The 17,763-nt window shown below is 37.9% G+C and overlaps 1 protein-coding gene across 1 annotated transcript in view; it reads right to left on the bottom strand.

The window, feature by feature from the left end:
• Positions 1 to 1,275: 1,275 nt before the first annotated feature.
• RNGTT (RNA guanylyltransferase and 5'-phosphatase) overlaps positions 1,276 to 17,763 on the bottom strand; it is a 344,889-nt gene continuing 328,401 nt past the window's right edge. The window contains exons 15-16 of the mRNA XM_044245889.1: positions 5,503 to 5,626; positions 1,276 to 3,997 (exon numbers count right to left, since the gene is read on the bottom strand). Coding sequence (XP_044101824.1) covers positions 3,834 to 3,997; positions 5,503 to 5,626 — 288 coding nt within the window. The 3' untranslated portion in view covers positions 1,276 to 3,833. The remainder of the gene's footprint in view (positions 3,998 to 5,502; positions 5,627 to 17,763) is intronic.

Genomic DNA, 17,763 nt, shown 5'->3' with positions numbered 1-17,763 from the left:
CCCGGTGTGTAATTTAATCACTTATTTCTTCCTAATTATGTCTCTGAAATTTAGCATCTTAATGAGAATATTAAACTTCTTTTCATGGCCTCTGTGTCACTCACATTTAAATATTGTTAAATAAGTGGTTAAGTAAGTCCCTAAAAATATATCCACTTTGCTGATCCCAACTTCATCTCCCTGCTTTAGAGAGGGGTGCTTGAAACCCTGTTAGCCCCAAAGAAACAAATAGTTTGGGGCCCCTGGCCTGGAAGCAGCCCCCATGCTGGGGCTGCAACAAAGCTCTTGAGGAGTACTGAACAATCAACTAGGCGTTGGGAGTCAGAAAGACCTATATTTGGGCCTCAGCTCACAATTTACCAGCTACACCACCCTGGGTTAATTACCTCTCTGAGTCTCAGATTCCTCAACTACAAAAGGAGGGTAGTAACAGTACCTACCTGCACGGGGCTGTTGTGTTCAGGACAGTCGTAATGCTTGGTAAATCTTCAGTAATGGCAATATTGCCTTCATTGTAAACATGGGCTATTTACAAAGCATGAGCCTTCACAAGAATCGTGTTAGACCTGAAAAGGCTCTTTTTGATCATCTGGCTCGATCTCAGCATTTTATAGATGGGGACGGGGTCGGGGGATAGAGGGTGAGATTAAGAGAGAACACAAGAATCAATGAGAGGCAGAGCCTCGACTTGGTTTCTGGGGTTAACCCAGGGTTTTTTCTACCACATTAGTCTTCCCCACCTGCAAGTATTTGGTTCTTGACTTTCAAGTTCTTTTGCCTAGAAAGGACTATGCACTTAGTTCCGAATGGTTATCATTTGAAAATTACAAAAGGCAAATTCCATACTTTAAAAAAATGAAGAATCAACAACAACAAAAAAAACTGATAGCAGTCGTTACGTCACTATTTCAGAATATTTACTGCAGAAAGCATTAAATGTGTTAAAAATAATGTAACAATATCTACTCATATAGTAGTGCACTAAGAGGTGAATGAACAGAAATATAATAAGTATCATTTACAGATGTGCTTTGTACTTCCCCCGACTCTTTTACACTCCAAAAAGAAAAGGTGCAAACTGCACCCCCCAACTCAATCCAACTTCTTGGTTTCTCAGGAGGAAAACGGGATTTTCCAAGTCTTTATGCTAATTCTAGAATGCAACAAAACCAGATGGATTATGATGGGGCATGGGTGACAGGACAATGTGGCAACAGAAAGGACATGAGATCATTAGTCAAATAAAGGGACACAAAACAAAGTGGATACACTTTCTGTTATTTTAAATCAGTAGTTTTATTACAATCCACATGGACACATAGTTGAGAAGGAATGTCCTGACATTTTCTGAGCATTTCACGGAAAGCAAATGTAACCATCCAGGCAGTCAAGTCATCCACATCTCCTCTCCTCCAAATTCAAAGCAAAAGCGTTTATATTTGATAACTCGGGAAAGCAAAGTTTTCTTATTTTTGTCTACAAAACTTCAGTGTGAGAAAATAGTTACAGTGAAGTGGGCTGACAAGGGAAGGGGTTCCTTCCTTCTTGTTGTCCCAATCCCTGCCTCTCGGTTTTCCCCCTTGACTTTCTAGATGACTTTTTACGATACTGCAGATGACAGTGTGTTCAGGGGCCAAAGGGGATCTACTTATCAGGCCGGCGATTATACTTCACTGTAATTGAAAGGAAAGAACAAATTAAGAAAATTAAGTCCTGGAAAATGCACAAAGGCAAGGGGGAAAATATCTGGGTGTATTAAAAATGAGATGCTCTTTTCACATAACTCAATTGAAAAGGTTACAATTACCATAAACATTTAAGTCCATTAAAGATCACTGGCAAAAACTAGCTCTTATATCTACAAAAGGGCTCTGCATTTATACAGGCTTGGAGGAAAGCGACCTATCAGGTGGAACGAGTCACTAATCCTGGTGAAGCAGGCGTCAGACTATCTGGAGTTGCATAGGTGTTTTTTCAGACCCACTTTGGAAGGCAGCTATGCTCACCACTATACCACCAACGCTGACCAGACCCACTTTGTAGAAGACACTATGGAACCTTGACACATTTCCACCTTTCAGCAGTCATTGCAGCAGTCAGGTGTTTTAATCCCTTTAGTGCCCAAACTCACAAATGCACTCTAGGAATGAAATACTAAAATGACCTTCTGGATACATTCACTAAGCGTTACATAACTTGGAAAGAACAAAGGAAAAAGCCCAAGCGTGACTCTAGTATTTCATATAGAAAAGCACTGCAGGAGAAAACTTTGTTTAAAAACATCAAAACGCAGGTAAATGTAAATACATTTTTGGTTAATCTGTGCTATACCATATAGAAATCCTGTCAGACATTCAGTCTGCTGGGTAACTCATTTGCATTTTTCATGTCTGATTGTATTAGTAGAAGAATATACACGGCTGCATATACTGACACATGTATATGCATATACATATATAAAATTCAGATCATGAAAATTTGTTTTAAATATACATACTTAAAACCTGTACCTCTAAAAATAAATACCTTAGCCTCTAGTAGGCTAATTCTCAGAGTTCCTTCACAAGCCAATCAGAACACAGCTTCTCAACAACAGCAGATGACCGATTAGCTGCTCTTTAAATCCATTATCTATCAGTAAATGTTGTAAAATTCAGATGTGTAACAGAAATAGCATCCCCAGCACAGAACAGAGATAGAATTCTGGCTTTGAAAATCAATGTCTTGGCTTCCTTGATGTTTAGTTCCTACAGATGTCTACTCTTTGCCTCTGCATTTATCTAGCAGTGGGAGAGCGGTTTCTAGTGACAGCATTCTATTCCATGGGCATTACCTTCTAATCAAAGGAGTCGGCTGGCATGTCCTTTGCCATTTTGTTCAAGGGAACTAACACAACTTCGTTTGTATTTGGTATCACTCCCATAATCACAGTGAGTTGTGTGTTTTAATGTAATTTACAATGTGCCGATACCACTGAGGTAAAGCAGAAGTAGCCCTGGCTCTTTTAAAAGGAAAAAAAAAAAAAAAAAAGAGTCTCCCAGGAGAACACTACATAAAAGGGACCCGGTGGTGGATATCTAAGTTCTAGGAAGTAACTCAAAAACCACTGCCGGAATGACACACTGGATCGCTGATATTTTAGTTCCAAGAATAGAAACATGAAAATATTCAATATACTTCCTTTAAAAAGGATGCGACTCACAAAAACAGGGCTTTACTTTTTTTTACTTTAACATTTAAAAAAAAAAAAAACTTAAAATGATATAAGCCAGACCAAGTTGTTCTATATAGTACAATACTTAACAACCTTGTCATTTGTTTTTGAATACAAGAATCTCAAATGTAGGAAATCCATGATAAATGATAGCAAGAATGTTTAATGCCATTGCCTAGATTTTTTTGAAAAGGAGTATTTTATCATAGTTGAAATACAGCTTCTAAAAAATACAGTGTTTTCTGCGCTCACAGTTCCAGATTACTAACTTTATAAATTAAAAGTGAAAGTTACCCATATACAAACAAGGCCTCTTTTTCATTGATTTCAATCTCGATTAAACCTTTGGATATTTCAATCTTCAGATTCACAAGGTAAGGCTGAGTTTATCAGATATAAATAAAACATTTAAAGTCCACGAGGTATTGCAGCACTGAGGAAACAAATGCATCAAATATTTACAGGCTGGCTACAATACTCTTTAAAAAAAAAAAAAAATTCAAAATGTGTATCAACATCAAGCCACACTCTTTTTCCAATTTCTCTGGCTGCAAAAATGGGGCAACAGCATCTTTTCCCACTCATTTTTCCTCTCAATCTTTGAGTCAGGGTCTTTGTCTTAGGTCAAAGGGCGAGGTCTTTTGGGAGGTGGTGGAGGCATGAGCTCTGTGTCGGGGTCCAGATGATGTTTCCGCTTCTGCCCTTGAGAAGCAGCCGCACATCTGTCGATGAACTCAAACAGCATCTCCTTGGTGACAGGGTTGGAGATGCTGTTGCACACAGCTGTGGACAAAGGGAGACACGTATCTCATGTGAGGGTTAATTAAGGCAGCTGACTCACCACAGGGAGATGTGAAAGGGGAAAGGTTTTCGTCCCGACAGGCTGAACACTTTCATTTCACCGACTGGGGTGACAGGCTTCACACATGAAACGACTCTCCGCCCTCCCCTGCCCCCCAAACGAGTGCTCTTCTGGTGAATACTCTTTCCTGTACCATTAATTTTAAACCAAAACTTTAAGTATTTGAATTACAACCACTCCATCACTATTGTTTTCCCCCTCTTCGAAACTGCTTTCATAGGATTTTAACGGACCACAGCGCATCACGCTACAGTCTATACTCAACCAAAACTTCTACAGAAACCGTATGCTACCATCCTCCAGTCTCATCTGTCAGTAGGAACTCCACCCTGCCATGACGGCACCCGCCACCGTTTCTACTGAACAGGGAGGTTCCACTGGAGCAGACAGATTGTACTATTTTATTTCAATAACTTGTTTGAGATAAGTAAGGTATTCTAATAAAATTATGAATAAATACGGCATCTTTTCTTATGTGATCAAAATTGACCACCAGGTCTGTCAATTGTATTTACATATCTAGTTTGGGGGTGGGGGGAGGACAATGGCTTAATTATTCCCATTTTCAAAATTAACTCATCTTGTCTGAACACAGATGCTAGTTCCAATAGAACCCTTAAATGTACAATAGTAACTTTCACAAACTGCAAAACTGAAACTGACAATTTCTGTATTTTCTCATAAGCTTATCATATAATCAGCATCATCATTGACTGAGCAGTCTAAAGGCACACAATTCTATTAACCTTTAATCTTGGTTTTTATCCATTTTTGGGTTTTTTTTCCCAGCTTCACTAAAAATGCAATCCAGAGCAACAACTGCTACTGCTACTATAAGGTCTACCTTATGAAATTAATTAATTTCTGTTGTTCCCCATGAAAGAAACTTACTATTCCGAATTCCCAAAGCATTATATTGTACTCAAAGAACTCTCCGAAAGATAGCACAGCAGGTTTTAGGAGTTTTTTTTTAATGGTTTTCATTTACTTTGTTCTCCATTGTTTGTAAAGCTATTTTAGGAGCTGGAAATTACATTTTCCCCCTGCTAATTTTGTCTTTTACCATCTGGCAAACAATGGTTTTTATAGTTCTGAATAGATCTGAAATTATCATGGCTTTTGTTGTTGTTGTTGTTGTTCAACAAATTCAACTTGTATACAGCCCATTATCCTGCCCTTTACACTTCTCTTTTGGGTGCATGGGCACAAGCCCACAGGCCTAGAGACAGGAACCTACAAGCCAGCCGGAGCCGACAGTCACAGCCCCTTTCACAGCCAGCAAGGACAGGGGTCTGAGTGACCCTATGCCCCATCAGGCAGAACACCAAAGACAGCACATTTTGATTATAAACCTTAACGTGTGTGTTCTCTCTCTCTCTCTCTCTCTCTTTTAATGTAACAAACATCGGTAGGTTGTCATACTCACCCATGGCAGTGTTGTAGGCATTAGGAAAACTTTTGTCTGTTCTCTGTCTCATGAAGACCCAGCTGTTATTCTCAAATTTGCATTCTATAATTTTGTTGTCATACTGTTTTAGCTCTTTTGTCACCTGTTTTAAAAGAGAATTGAGGAAAATATTTAAATCATTTGAAAGGCTTTTTGCTTCCACTGTGAGACAGACACATTAGGGAATGCCAAAAACACCTCAGTAACTCTTCACGCAGAGCTTTTTGTCATGCGAAGTGTCTAATCAAGCCGAAGGATATGGTGTGCACTCCCTTGTACACATGCTCATTAATCCGACATTTTAAAAATAGTCGTGAAAATGGCTGTCAATATATAGCAATTACAAGAGGCTAAGCAGAAACCAGCCACTTCTGGGCCAAATGCAAATATGTTACCATAGGGACCAATGCCTTCAATATTTCTGCGTCCCTATGGCTTTCAGAAATTGAGGAGGCTGCTTCAGTTCGTCAGCATTCGGAAGGCTCTCACCATCTAGATTCCTACGTCACAACCTAAGAAGTTCCCTTCACCAGCTGAAAGAAAAAGTTATACATAGAGAGTAAACATTAGGATGAGATCCAGGTAATGTGCATGCTAAATATTTTGCTTTTCAAGAAGTAACAACTAACCCAAACTCTAATCTTTGGGTTAGATACCCTTTCCATCTCTTCAAACTACTGTGAACATACAGATGAAGCTACCTTAGATTTTACTTGGGTGGCTTTTTTGGCTCCTTCACCTCAGATGATGGAATATGAATTACAACTTACTCTACCAAAGCTAACAAGTATCCATGGTAACCATAAAACCTTTTAAAAGATATTTCATCAGGCTGTGAGGATAGTTTTCATAAATAGGAACCTAAGCTTATCTTTGCAGTTTTCAAATCAAATGCCAGTCATGGTAATATTTTAATTCTGTCCTCATCTTTCACAGCTAACAACTTTTCTTCACAATATGGTAGATTGCAATCATTTAAACTTCATTAGCATTATTTGAAATGCTCTCATTTTTCTACCCACAGATTCAATACCACCTAGGAATATGAAGGGAAGCAAATTTTTAAAATATGCTTTCAATTCACAGATTAGACTGTGCATGTCTTCATAAATACTATAAAATTGTATTCCTTTTCCCTTAATGAGTATTACACTGGATTGGATTATTTGCATTTTCAACAAATCCAACAGGACCAATACATTCAGTGGCTGTGGAACAGACATGCCCAAAAGACGGATGTTCCACTTAGCAAACTTGCTAAAATTATTCTCAAATACTCATTATTCTAATCTCAATTCCGCCCTCCTTTTACTTTTGATACATTATCTATAGTCAAGTATTAGGCAAATCATTCAGCTAGGTAACCACATTTATCACATGTAGGATCTAACAAAGGTGAGTTTCTAAACCTTTCAGAGCCTCCATTTTATAATTTCTAAAACGGGCAAAGAAGTTCCTAATTTACCGGAACCCTGGATGAATAATAAATGAAAGTATCTGGCACATAGTGGCCAACCAGTAAAATTCTTAATTAAATTAAAATTAGGAAAGAATATACTGCATACTGCTTTCAAAAACAAAAAACACTTTTTAAGTAAATTCACCAAAGAAACCAGGATGACATGGAAAGGTATGCTTTGAAAACAGGTGTCAAGAAAATTGTATCATAGGTACTACACAAGACAGGCTTGTATCAACAACGTGTAGTCAGTACTTCCACTGACCAGCAATCCTAGCAAGTCTTTATCATATAGCTCATCAGTCTTGTGTTCCTGGTTTCAGATTTGCTATAAATTATGTGCTGCTCAATCTGGCTACAACAACTAAGCAGCATTATTAAGTATATGCATATCTGTTTGGGCATGCATTAACAACAACCGGGAAACAGCATTCTGAAAAATGCATGCATCTGCCACTGCAGTAACCTAAATGTATATCCACATTCAAGAACAACTCGTTGTTCTTCTGGTCACATCAGTTATATTCCCAAGGTAGAAACATTACAAGGTACTCATTTCGTTGGGTAGTAAGATATACTTAACTGACAGAAATAATACTTCTCATATGTGTACAAACTACACAGTGGTCACTAATGGTCAGATCAAGAGAATGAGTGCCATACAGGAGAGGACTTTAATTTTAGTATCCAAATTCTAATTCTATGACAGTAACCACCCTCAGCCAAGTACATATTATTATTTACTAAAACAAGACCCTGTTAGGCCTTCTATAATCAACTAATAAGAGTTTGAAAGGAATAAGAATAAAATATTTATAAATCAGGATTTCATACCTGTACTATTATACTGAATTAATGAATGTTACTGGCTTTTTAAAGAGCAATATACAATGTATTTTATATTGAAAAATATTTTGTTCATGTATCCATCTTGTTGAGTACCATACTTTTTATACTATTTTAATCTACAATAAAATGAGGTGAAGAGACAATCCAATGAAACTGGATCTAGTATCTCTGGAGGGTTATTTTTGTTGTTTTTTGTTTGTTTGCTTCTTTTTTTAAAGAGAGGGAGAGAGAGAGACAAAGAGAAGGGGGGTGGAGAGGGGCAGAGGGAGAGAGAGAATCTTAAGCAGACTCTGCATACAGCACGGATCCTGACAGAGGGCTTGATCTCACAACCCTCAGATCATGCTCTGATCTGAAATCCACTGAGCCACCCAGGTGCCCCTAATATCTCTGGAGATTTTTAAATTAGCAGCTCAATAATAATACCTGCAATAAAGAGCCCACAGTAGAGTCAGGTACAGTCACAGATGCTCCGCTCTGCACTATTCTTAGAGACTACTTTTTGTAACTTAAGTGCTAGGCATATACCTACAAAAGGCAAACCATCAGTGTTGGTTGAACTGACCTCTCCAGAGCAGGCTAAGTGACATTTCTATTTCTAGTGGTGGGATGAAACTCTGTAACTTACTGTCCCTGTTTCGGGAGAGCTGTTTTCCTATAAAGAGCTCATGCTGGGGCGCATGGGTGACTCAGTTAAGTATCCAACTCTCGCTTTTGACTCAGGTCATGATCTCAGGATCGTTGAGAGTGAATCCTGTGTTGGACTCTGCACTCAACAGGAAACCTGCTTGTTTCTCTCTCTCTGCTTCTCCCTCCACTAGTGCTCTCTCTCAAATAAATAAATAAATAAAATCTTTTTTTTTTTTTAAGCTCATCTTTCTTTTATAGAGAGACTGCACAGAGGCTTGAGGGGCGGGGCATTTTTCTGAATTAATTTGCTCTGGAGACACTTTAAAATAACAAATATCCTTAGACTGAGAAGTCCATCAGTGAGTTGTAGTGATTCTACTTTTAACTTTGAAATAATTTTAGATTTACAGAAAAGCTGTGTATATAGATGGTATAGGGAATTCTAGTATTCCCATCACCCAGCTTCCCCTAATGTTCACATTTTATGTATCACGGTGCATTTGTCAATTCAAAGAAATTCATGTTGGTGCAACAATTAACTGAACTTCAGACTATTCAGACTTCAATTTTTCCACTAATGTCTTTATCTGTTCCAGGGTCCCATCCAGAAAACCACACTGCACTTAGTCATCATGTCTCCTTAGCTTCCTCTGATCTGTGACAGTTCCTTAGACTGTCCTTGGCACTTCTGAAGAGTACTAGTCAGATATTTGTAGAATGCTCCTCAAGTTGGAATTTTCTGATGTTTTCTTATGATTAGACTGAGGTTGTAGATTTGGGGGACAAACGCCAAGAGGTGAAGTGCCTTTCTCGTTGTGTAATATCTGGGGTGAGGGTATATTAGCAACAAGATTTACTACTGGTGATGCTATTCCCCGAGCATTTCATTAAGATGGTATATGCCACGTTTCACTACTGGAAAGTTACTACTACTGTTCTCTTCTCCATACTCTGTGGGTTAGTTATAAGTCACTATGAACAAAGAGCCCCACTCAAGGATAAGGGAAGTAAACTCCACTTCCTGGAAGGAATAGTATCCAAAAAGTTGTGGACATTTATTAAAACCACCAGAGACATTACTAAGTTTCTTGAGAGAGATATTTTGAGACTCTGCAAATACTCTGTTTCTCCTTAAAGTTTTGCTTGTTAATTTCAGCATTCATCTGTGAATTCTGCCCACAGCAATTATTCTGTGGTGTTCTAATGGGGGTTTTCTCTTTTTTCCATCTCTTCTGCATTTATTATCTGGACTTTTTTGGTAAGGAACACTTGTCCCATTTCCCTCATTTGTTTATTTGCTTATTTGTACCAATATGAACTCATGGATATTTATTTTATTCTTTGGCTTATAATAAACTTCTTCTGTCAATTATTTTGTTGGTCAAATTGTTCCAGTTTCGGCATTGGGAATTCTCTTAGGTTGGCTCCAGTGTCCTTTTAATTTGTTTCCATTTTTACTTACTTACTTACTTATTTTCAGCATTTACTTTCTGGCAATTCAAGATACTACTCTCCGGGCTCATCTTTGTATTTTCTCTGCCCCAGCCGTAGAGTCAGCCATGAGGTCCTCTACCAGGATTTTTAAGAACAATATCACTCCTATGATATCACAGCAGGCTATGCTAAGAAAGTACTGTCACCACCTGCTCAGGTTAGAATTTAAAAGTATTATTGAGGGAAAGAGAGAGATAGAGAATGACAATGAGATTTTAAAGATGAATACACATTTTACTTAGAAGTTTCTGTTCCATCTTTTGTGAACTGCTCTCTGGAGCTAAACTAAATTGGCCATTTTTTCTTTTTGAAGTTATAGTTCTACTCTTTGATAATTCAAGTTCTACCTCTACAGAGTGACAGAGAGTAAATTTTAAAAACATATCTTTAGTAGATAAAACAAAAATCTTATTTTCATGTAAATAACTTCAATTTCTAGTACTTATAAAGGCAAAGAAAATAAAATAAGTCAGAAATGAAATGGAATTATAAAAGTTTTCCTTGTGGTGTCAGAACAACACAAATAGTTTAAATCTGAATTTGTAGATAAATAATCTTTTGAAAATACTACATTATAGTAGGGCCTTGATATATTACTTTTAGAAAGCACATCCACTACTGGAGAAAGCAAAACACTTGACAAGTTACCCTCTTAAAAAAAAAAAGTTACACCTGTAGCTACTATTATGTATAAATAGCATACTTTGCATTTGCTAGGTTGGAAACAGAGCAGAAGGAAGTCTTTCCCTCAGGAATGGTGGGGTCTTCAAGACCTTCAATCAGGCATTCAATTAATCAAAGTAGCCAATAAAGAGAGCAGCTAGAACTCTGCTTTATTTATCCTAAAGGTCATCACAGACAAGTCACAACTTCAGGGTATGAAATTCCCACTACACTACAGATTATTACCTTCCAGTAAAGTCAGAGTTCATCAGAGTTCTTACTCAAAATATAAAATATTTCTATATGAACAATGGACAGATAAAACAGTGATATGCTGGCAATGGTTATTGGTGGATGGTGGAATTAGTTATGACTTTTACCTGTGTATGCTGTATTTTCCAAACTTTCTATATGCTTAACTTTCCTAATTCTTAATAATGAAAATTCCTTAAGAAACTATTTCATATCTTTGCAGATGATATGATACTATATGTGGAAAACCCAAAAGGCTCCACTCCAAAACTGCTAGAACTTATACAGGAATTCAGTAAAGTGTCAGGATATAAAATCAATGCACAGAAATCACTTGCATTTCTTTACACCAACAACAAGACAGAGAAGAAAAAGAAATTAAGGAGTCAATCCCATTTACAATTGCACCCAAAACCATAACATACCTAGGAATAAACCTAACCAAAGAGGCTAAGAATCTATACTCAAAAAACTATAAAGTACTCATGAAAGAAACTGAGGAAGACACAAAGAAATGGAAAAATGTTCCATGCTCATGGATTGGAAGAACAAATATTGTGAAAATGTCTATGCTACCTAAAGCAATCTACACATTTAATGCAATCCCTAACAAAATCCCATCCATTTTTTCAGAGAAATATAACAAATAATCCTAAAATTTATATGGAATCAGAAAAGACCTTGAATAACCAAAGGAATATTGAAAAAGAAAGGCAAAGTTGGTGGCATCACAATTCCAGACTTCAAGCTCTATTACAAAGCTGTCATCATCAAGACAGTATGGTACTGGCACAAAAACAGACACATAGATCAATGGAACAGAATAGAGAGCCCAGAAATAGACCCTCAACTCTATGGTCAACTAATCTTCGACAAAGCAGGAAGGAATGCCCAATGGAAAAAAGACAGCCTCTTCAACAAATGGTGCTGGGAAAATTGGACGGCCACATGCAGAAAAATGAAATTGGAGCATTTCCTTACACCACACGCGAAAATAGACTCAAAATGGGTGAAGGACCTCAATGTGAGAAAGAAATCCATCAAAATCCTTGAGGAGAACACAAGCAGCAACCTCTTCGACCTCAACCACAGCAACTTCTTCCTAGAAACATCGCCAAAGGCAAGGGGGCAAGGGCAAAATGAACTATTGGGACTTCATCAAGATCAAAAGCTTTTGCACAGCAAAGGAAACAGTTAACAAAACTAAAAGACAACTGACAGAATGGGAGAAGATATTTGCAAATGACATATCCGATGAAGGGCTAGTATCCAAAATCTATAAAGAACTTAGCAAACTCAACGCCCAAAGAATAAATAATCCAATCAAGAAATGGGCAGAGGACATGAACAGACATTTCTGCAAAGAAGACAACCAGCTGGCCAAGAGACACATGAAAAAGTACTCCACGTCACTGGGCATCAGGGAAATGCAAATCAAAACCACAATGAGATATCACCTTACACCAGTCAGAATGGCTAAAATTAACAAGTCAGGAAATGACAGATGCTGGCGAGGATGCAGAGAAAGGGAAACCCTTCTACACTGTTGGTGGGAATGCAAGCTGGTGCAACCACTCTCGAAAACAGCGTGGTGGTTCCTCAAAAAGCTGAAAATAGAGCTACCCTATGACCCAGCGATTGTACTACTGGGTATTTACCCTAAAGATACAAACGTAGTGATCTGAAGGGGCACATGCACCTGAATGTTTATAGCAGCAATGTCCACGATAGTCAAACTATGGAAAGAACCTAGATGTCCATCAACAAATGAAGGGATAAAGAAGATGTGGTATATATATACAATGGAATACTATGCAGCCATCAAAAGAAATGAAATCTTGCCATTTGCGATGACGTGGATGGAACTAGAGGGTATTATGCTTAGTGAAATAAGTCAATCGGAGAAAGACAACTGTCATATGATCTCCCTGATATGAGGAAGTGGAGATGCAACGTGGAGGGTGAGGGGGCTAGGAAAAGAAAAAATGAAAGAAGATGGGATCGGGAGGGAGACAAACCATAAAAGACTCAATCTCACAAAACAGGACGAGGGTTGTTGGGGGAATGGGGGTCGGGAGAGGGTGGTGGGGTTATGGACATTGGGGAGGGTATGTGCTATGGTGAGTGCTGTGAAGTGTGTAAACCGGGCTATTCACAGACCTGTATCCCTAGGGATAAAAATACATTATATGTTTACAAAAAAATTTAAAAATTAATTAAAAAAAAGAAACTACTTCATAAAAGAAAATAAACACTAGGTTGCTTTTTAATGCAGTGGCACAGAAAAATAAGAAGAGATAAAATTTTAAAGAAAACAAAGTCCTGGAATCAGGCCCCAAGACCACAGTTCCCATACTGTGTAATGAGGTATCCTCGTGTGCTACAAGAAACTCACAGAGGTACTGTGGGATATTTAAAACTTTTGGGGAAACAGTGGCATGTCCTGGACACCATGCAAACTATTAGTTGGAGGAAGTTCACAGTTTCAATATGAGGTTCCTTGAGATGACATTATACCTTTGCAAAGCTGAGTTTTGAGTAATTACTGTGATAAAAACCAAGTATCACAAAAATCAGTGCGGAGCAATAAATGAAGCTGGTGGTGTATAATCTGACTCCAAGGTTTGAGAAGTTATGCAATCCTTAACATATGCTAAGCTGTTAAAATCTAGATACCTATTAAACTGTTTGGTTCCATCCCCTCAATCAATGGAGGTGTTAGGTATTTCTTTTGGCTTAGAGATGCTGTGTATTAGGCAAAATGAACCAAGAAAGTTCCAGGGCTTCTGCTCTAAGTCCTTTTCATTCATTTCATTCATTCATACTTCCCCAGATCCTAGTCTCTAAACCCACATGAAGGCTTGCATCTAGCACTTAGTGAAAACCAACCAGAGTAGTGAACAACTTTGTCTGAAGTGTAGAATATAGATCATGATAAAGAGTGAGAATTTCTATCAAGTTAATCTCATTGGTTTTGATCTAGATCACTAAAATATGTATTCCCCATTGATCTCCCCATTGTGAGCACAGTACCCAGTCCCAGAGAGATCCTCAGAGAGGATGTTCATGGAATTCAAGAGAATTGTGAGCTTCAGCTTATCAAACCAGCTCGTACTATCTCTAACCAGCTAGTACTATCTCTAGCTTTTCTCTGTCTCTTTCCTCCTTTCTACTTTCCTTTCTTTTCCCCAAAACAAAACAAAAGGTTTTAGGGCTTTAATATCCTGTTTGTCATCTGAATAAACAATGCATTTGTACTCTCTGTTTCTGGGTGCCTACCATGGAGGTGACGCTACTACCAGTCTTTGCCATCACAGTATTAAAAACAGCACTTCTATATATAAGACTGATGAATTATAGACCTGTACCCCTGAAACACATTAATACATTATATGTTATTAACTGAGCTAAATAAATTAAAAGTAAATAAATAAAAGCAGCACCTTTGCTTTTGGCAGTAAAAACAAGTAGAGAAAGTGAAAGATTTGTCTCCCCCTGCCCACCCATTGGTCAAGCAATATCAACCATTTCTAGAACTATGTGACTCATTTTATATAAACAAATATTATCAGTTTATTCATTGAGCACTTAGTATGTATCAAGCATTATAAATCTGTGACCCATACACATAATCTCATTTAATTAGCACTGCAATCTTAATGAGGTAGGCATTATATTCTTGCCCTTCAACAGGTGTGGAGCCTAAAACTTAGAGTAAATATCCCACCCAAAGTCACAGACCTAGAAAATGGAACAGCCAAGTCTTAAATACAGGTCTCCCTGTCCAATGCCACAGTGCTATTTCATATCCCACCAGCTATTACAAAATCTGGTACTCCGTGGACAATAAATACAGAATGAAACAAATTAGGTTATTTTTCTGCTCATAATGTGGCTGAAATTGGGTAAAAAATACCTCTTCACATGTAAGTTTAAGAAGTCATGAGAGACTATGGACTCTGAAAAACAATCTGAGGGTTTTGAAGGGGTGGGGGATGGGAGGTTGGGGGAACCAGGTGGTGGGTATTAGAGAGGGCAGGGATTGCATGGAGCACTGGGTGTGGTGCAAAAATAATGAATACTGTTATGCTGAAAATAAATAAAAAATAAATTTTAAAAAAAGTCAGTCATATGAAAGCACAAAGACATTAGACCTAATGTGGCCACAGCAATGCCCTGTGGATCCATCCTTCCCACCATCTGACAAATATTACTGAGCAGCCATGTGTTAGGCACAGAGTTGTCCACTGGTGAGACAGACACAATCCCTGTCCTTTGGAATATAGTCTAGTAAACAGTCAAGTAACAAATTATAAATTATGGTAAGAGCTATGAAGAAAACAGATATGCAACAGAAACTAATGCTGGGTGAAAGATATCTGGTTTTAGGTGAGTAGTTTGAGGAGAAGATATTTAGGTTGAGATCTACAATATGATGAGAAGCCAGTTTATGGAAAGAAGGAAGGAAAGGGAAAGAAGGAGAAAGAGAGAGAGGGAAACAAATGAGTGCAGGGGAAAGACGGGAGTCACACACTTCAGGCGGTGATTAACAGTATGTCCAAAGGTCTGAGGTGAAAACAAATCTTAAGATCTTGGTGTGCTGAAGGAACTGAAAATAATGTTCTCTACAAGCCTTTAAAGAGGGTTCCACATAAGTCTGACTCATTCCCAAACTCTTCTTCTCATATGGTATACCCTATATATACCCTTCTATATCATATATATAGAGAGAGGGTCCAGCTGCCTACTTGACATCTTTATTTGAAATTGCAATAGACTTCTCAAACCTGATGTATTCAAAACTCAATTCTATCTTCCTTCAAACATACTTCTCTATATCAATATATGGGAACTCCATTCACTCAGTTCCTCATGACAGAAACCTTGGTGCCTTCCTGATTTCCTTTCCCCTTTTATCTCCCCCATATTTAATTCATTACCAGGGCCTACCAATTCTACCTCCAAAACATATTCTGCACATGTCTATTTGTCCCCTCTTTGTCTCTCAGATTCCTACAATGGGCTCTTTTACATTTTCCCCCAGCCCATCAATTCTTTACAACATAGCCAGATTGGTCTTTGAAAAATGCAAATCCAATCAAGTCATTCCCTTGCTTAAAACACAAATAAAAGACATATAGGTTGGGAAGGGAGAACTAAGATGGCCTCTATTCACAGTAGACATGATTACTTACATAGAAGAAACCTATAAAGATGCTCCTAGGACTAATAAGTAACTTTCACAAGGTTGCATAATACAAAGTTTATGCCTCTAAAACCAATTATATTTCTTTTTTTTTTTTTTTTAAATTTTTTTTTTTTTTTTTTTTTTTTTTGAGAGAGAGAGACAGTGAGAGAGAGAATGAGCGAGGAGAAGGTCAGAGAGCGAAGCAGACTCCCCATGGAGCTGGGAGCCTGATGTGGGACTCGATCCCGGGACTCCAGGATCATGCCCTGAGCCGGAGGCAGTCGTTTAACCAACTGCGCCACCCAGGCGTCCCTTTAAATTTTTTTTTTTTTTTTTTTTTTTTTTGAGAGAGAGAGACAGTGAGAGAGAGAATGAGCGAGGAGAAGGTCAGAGAGCGAAGCAGACTCCCCATGGAGCTGGGAGCCCGATGTGGGACTCGATCCCGGGACTCCAGGATAAAACCAATTATATTTCTGTATGTTAGCAAAGACATTAGAATTTTAAAATTCAAATGGTATCATTTATAATAACTTTCAAAAACATGAAATGCTTAATAAATATGAATAAGAAAAACATATGCTGGATCTGTATGCTGACAATTATAAAACACCAATAAAAGAAAAAAATCAAGGAGGATCTAGACAAATGGAAAGATACACCAATGCTCATGAATTGAAAGAGTCAATATTGTTAAGAGGTCAGTTCTTCCCAAATGATCCACAGAGTCAGCATAATCACAAGCAAAATGCCAACAGAATTCTTTAAAGATATAACAATCTGATCTAAAATCTAAAGCCAAGGAAATTAGAACAGCCCAAACGAAAAGAACATTGTTGGAGAACTGATACTGATTTCAAGACCAAGTATAAGCTACAGTAATCAAGACAATGTGGTACTGGTATGCAGAGAGACACAAAGGTAAGTGGAACAGAAGAGAGGCCAGAAGCAGATCCATAATTACAAGGTCAATTGATATTTGACAAAGTTGCAAAGACAATACAATGAAGAAGGGATAGTACTTTTAACAAATGGTGTTGGAGCAAATTATACATCCCCATGCAAAATAATGTACCTCAACACAAATATTTCACTTTACATAAAAATTAACTCAAAATGGGAAATATAGCTGAACATGAAACCTGAAACTATAAAATTTGTTAAAGAAAACACAGAAGAAAATCTTTGGGACACAGGGTTAGGCAAAATTTCTTAGAAAGAATACCCAAAACATGATTCATAAAATGCAAGTTGGTAAATTTTAAAATTTATGCTCTGTTAAAGATATTGCTAAGTGAATGAAAAGGCAAGACAGAGAGATTAGGATAAAATCTTTGCAAATCACATATCTGACAAAGGATTTGTATCCAGGATACATAAAGAACTCTTAAAACTCGATAATAAAACACAATTAAAAAATGGGCAAACACAGGGCACCTGGGTGGCTCAGTCAATTAGGCAACCAACTCTTTTTTAAAATTTATTTTTTATTTATTTGAGAGAGAGAGAGAGAGCATGAACAGTGGGAAAGGGCAGAGGGAGAAGGAGAAGCAGGCTTCACACTGAGCAAGGAGCCTGATGTGGGGCTCAATCCCAGGACCCTGGGCTCATGACCTAAGTCGAAGGCAGATGCTTAACCAACTGAGCTACCCAGGCGCCCCTAAGCATCCAACTCTTGATTTCAGCTCAGGTCATCATTTCAGGGTCC

Source organism: Neovison vison, chromosome 1 (genome assembly GCF_020171115.1).
Source record: "Neovison vison isolate M4711 chromosome 1, ASM_NN_V1, whole genome shotgun sequence".
NCBI classification, from domain to species: Eukaryota; Metazoa; Chordata; class Mammalia; order Carnivora; family Mustelidae; genus Neogale; species Neogale vison.
This window is presented reverse-complemented; position numbering and strand designations above follow the sequence as displayed.